General features: G+C 40.9%; 1 protein-coding gene across 1 annotated transcript; it reads left to right on the top strand.

Moving 5' to 3' along the window:
* Positions 1-148: 148 nt before the first annotated feature.
* Positions 149-448, top strand: SARC_17951 (hypothetical protein; the record flags this gene model as incomplete). Its single annotated transcript, XM_014287966.1, has 2 exons — positions 149-156; positions 309-448. Coding segments are annotated over 2 exons (148 nt in total), but the record flags the coding sequence as incomplete, so codon positions are not given.
* Positions 449-694: the final 246 nt, after the last annotated feature.

Here is a 694-nt window from a genome sequence, read left to right as displayed (position 1 = left end):
ACACACACACACACACACACACACACACACACACACACACACACACACACACACACACACACATATATATATATATATATATATATATTTTATATACATATGTCTGCATACATATGCATAGATATAAATACATATACATATTTCTTCAATGTACAGGTCTAAATGCATGGAATTTACCTCGTTATATCTCGTAATTAATGCAGTACACAGCCACACACGTACAGGCGTGTAGCATGCAGTATCGGCACAATCGTAGCATTGCAGCAAGTAGTGAAATAATAACACTTACATTACTTGCGCAAACATAGGAGTGAAGAGGCAAGCACAGATGACGAGAGCGGGATTAAGTTCACCTTCAAGGAATCTGTTGACGACACACCCAGGCCAGGCAAGGGATGGAGTGAAGAGGGCATGCGGCTGGCGAAGTTCAGGGTCCAGAGTTTGGCAGGTGTGTATATGTGAGTATTGTGCATATATATATATATAAGTATTCTGTATTGTGCATGTATGTATATATTGTGTGTGTGTGGGTGTGGGTGCATGTGTATTTTAATATATGCTTTCCCACTCTCTCTCTCTGCGTATATGAATGCTGTGTTTGGAGCGTGTGCACATGCTATGTTTTCATACCAAAGCCTGAAATGGAATGATTGAATGGAAGGCATGGGGCTGGCTAGGTTAAGCGTGAGAGTCT

The sequence above is a fragment of the Sphaeroforma arctica genome (genome assembly GCF_001186125.1).
Source record: "Sphaeroforma arctica JP610 unplaced genomic scaffold supercont1.12925, whole genome shotgun sequence".
Lineage (NCBI taxonomy): Eukaryota > Ichthyosporea > Ichthyophonida > Sphaeroforma > Sphaeroforma arctica.
The sequence above is the reverse complement of the archived record's forward strand: the minus strand, read 5'-3'. Positions and strand labels throughout refer to the sequence as shown.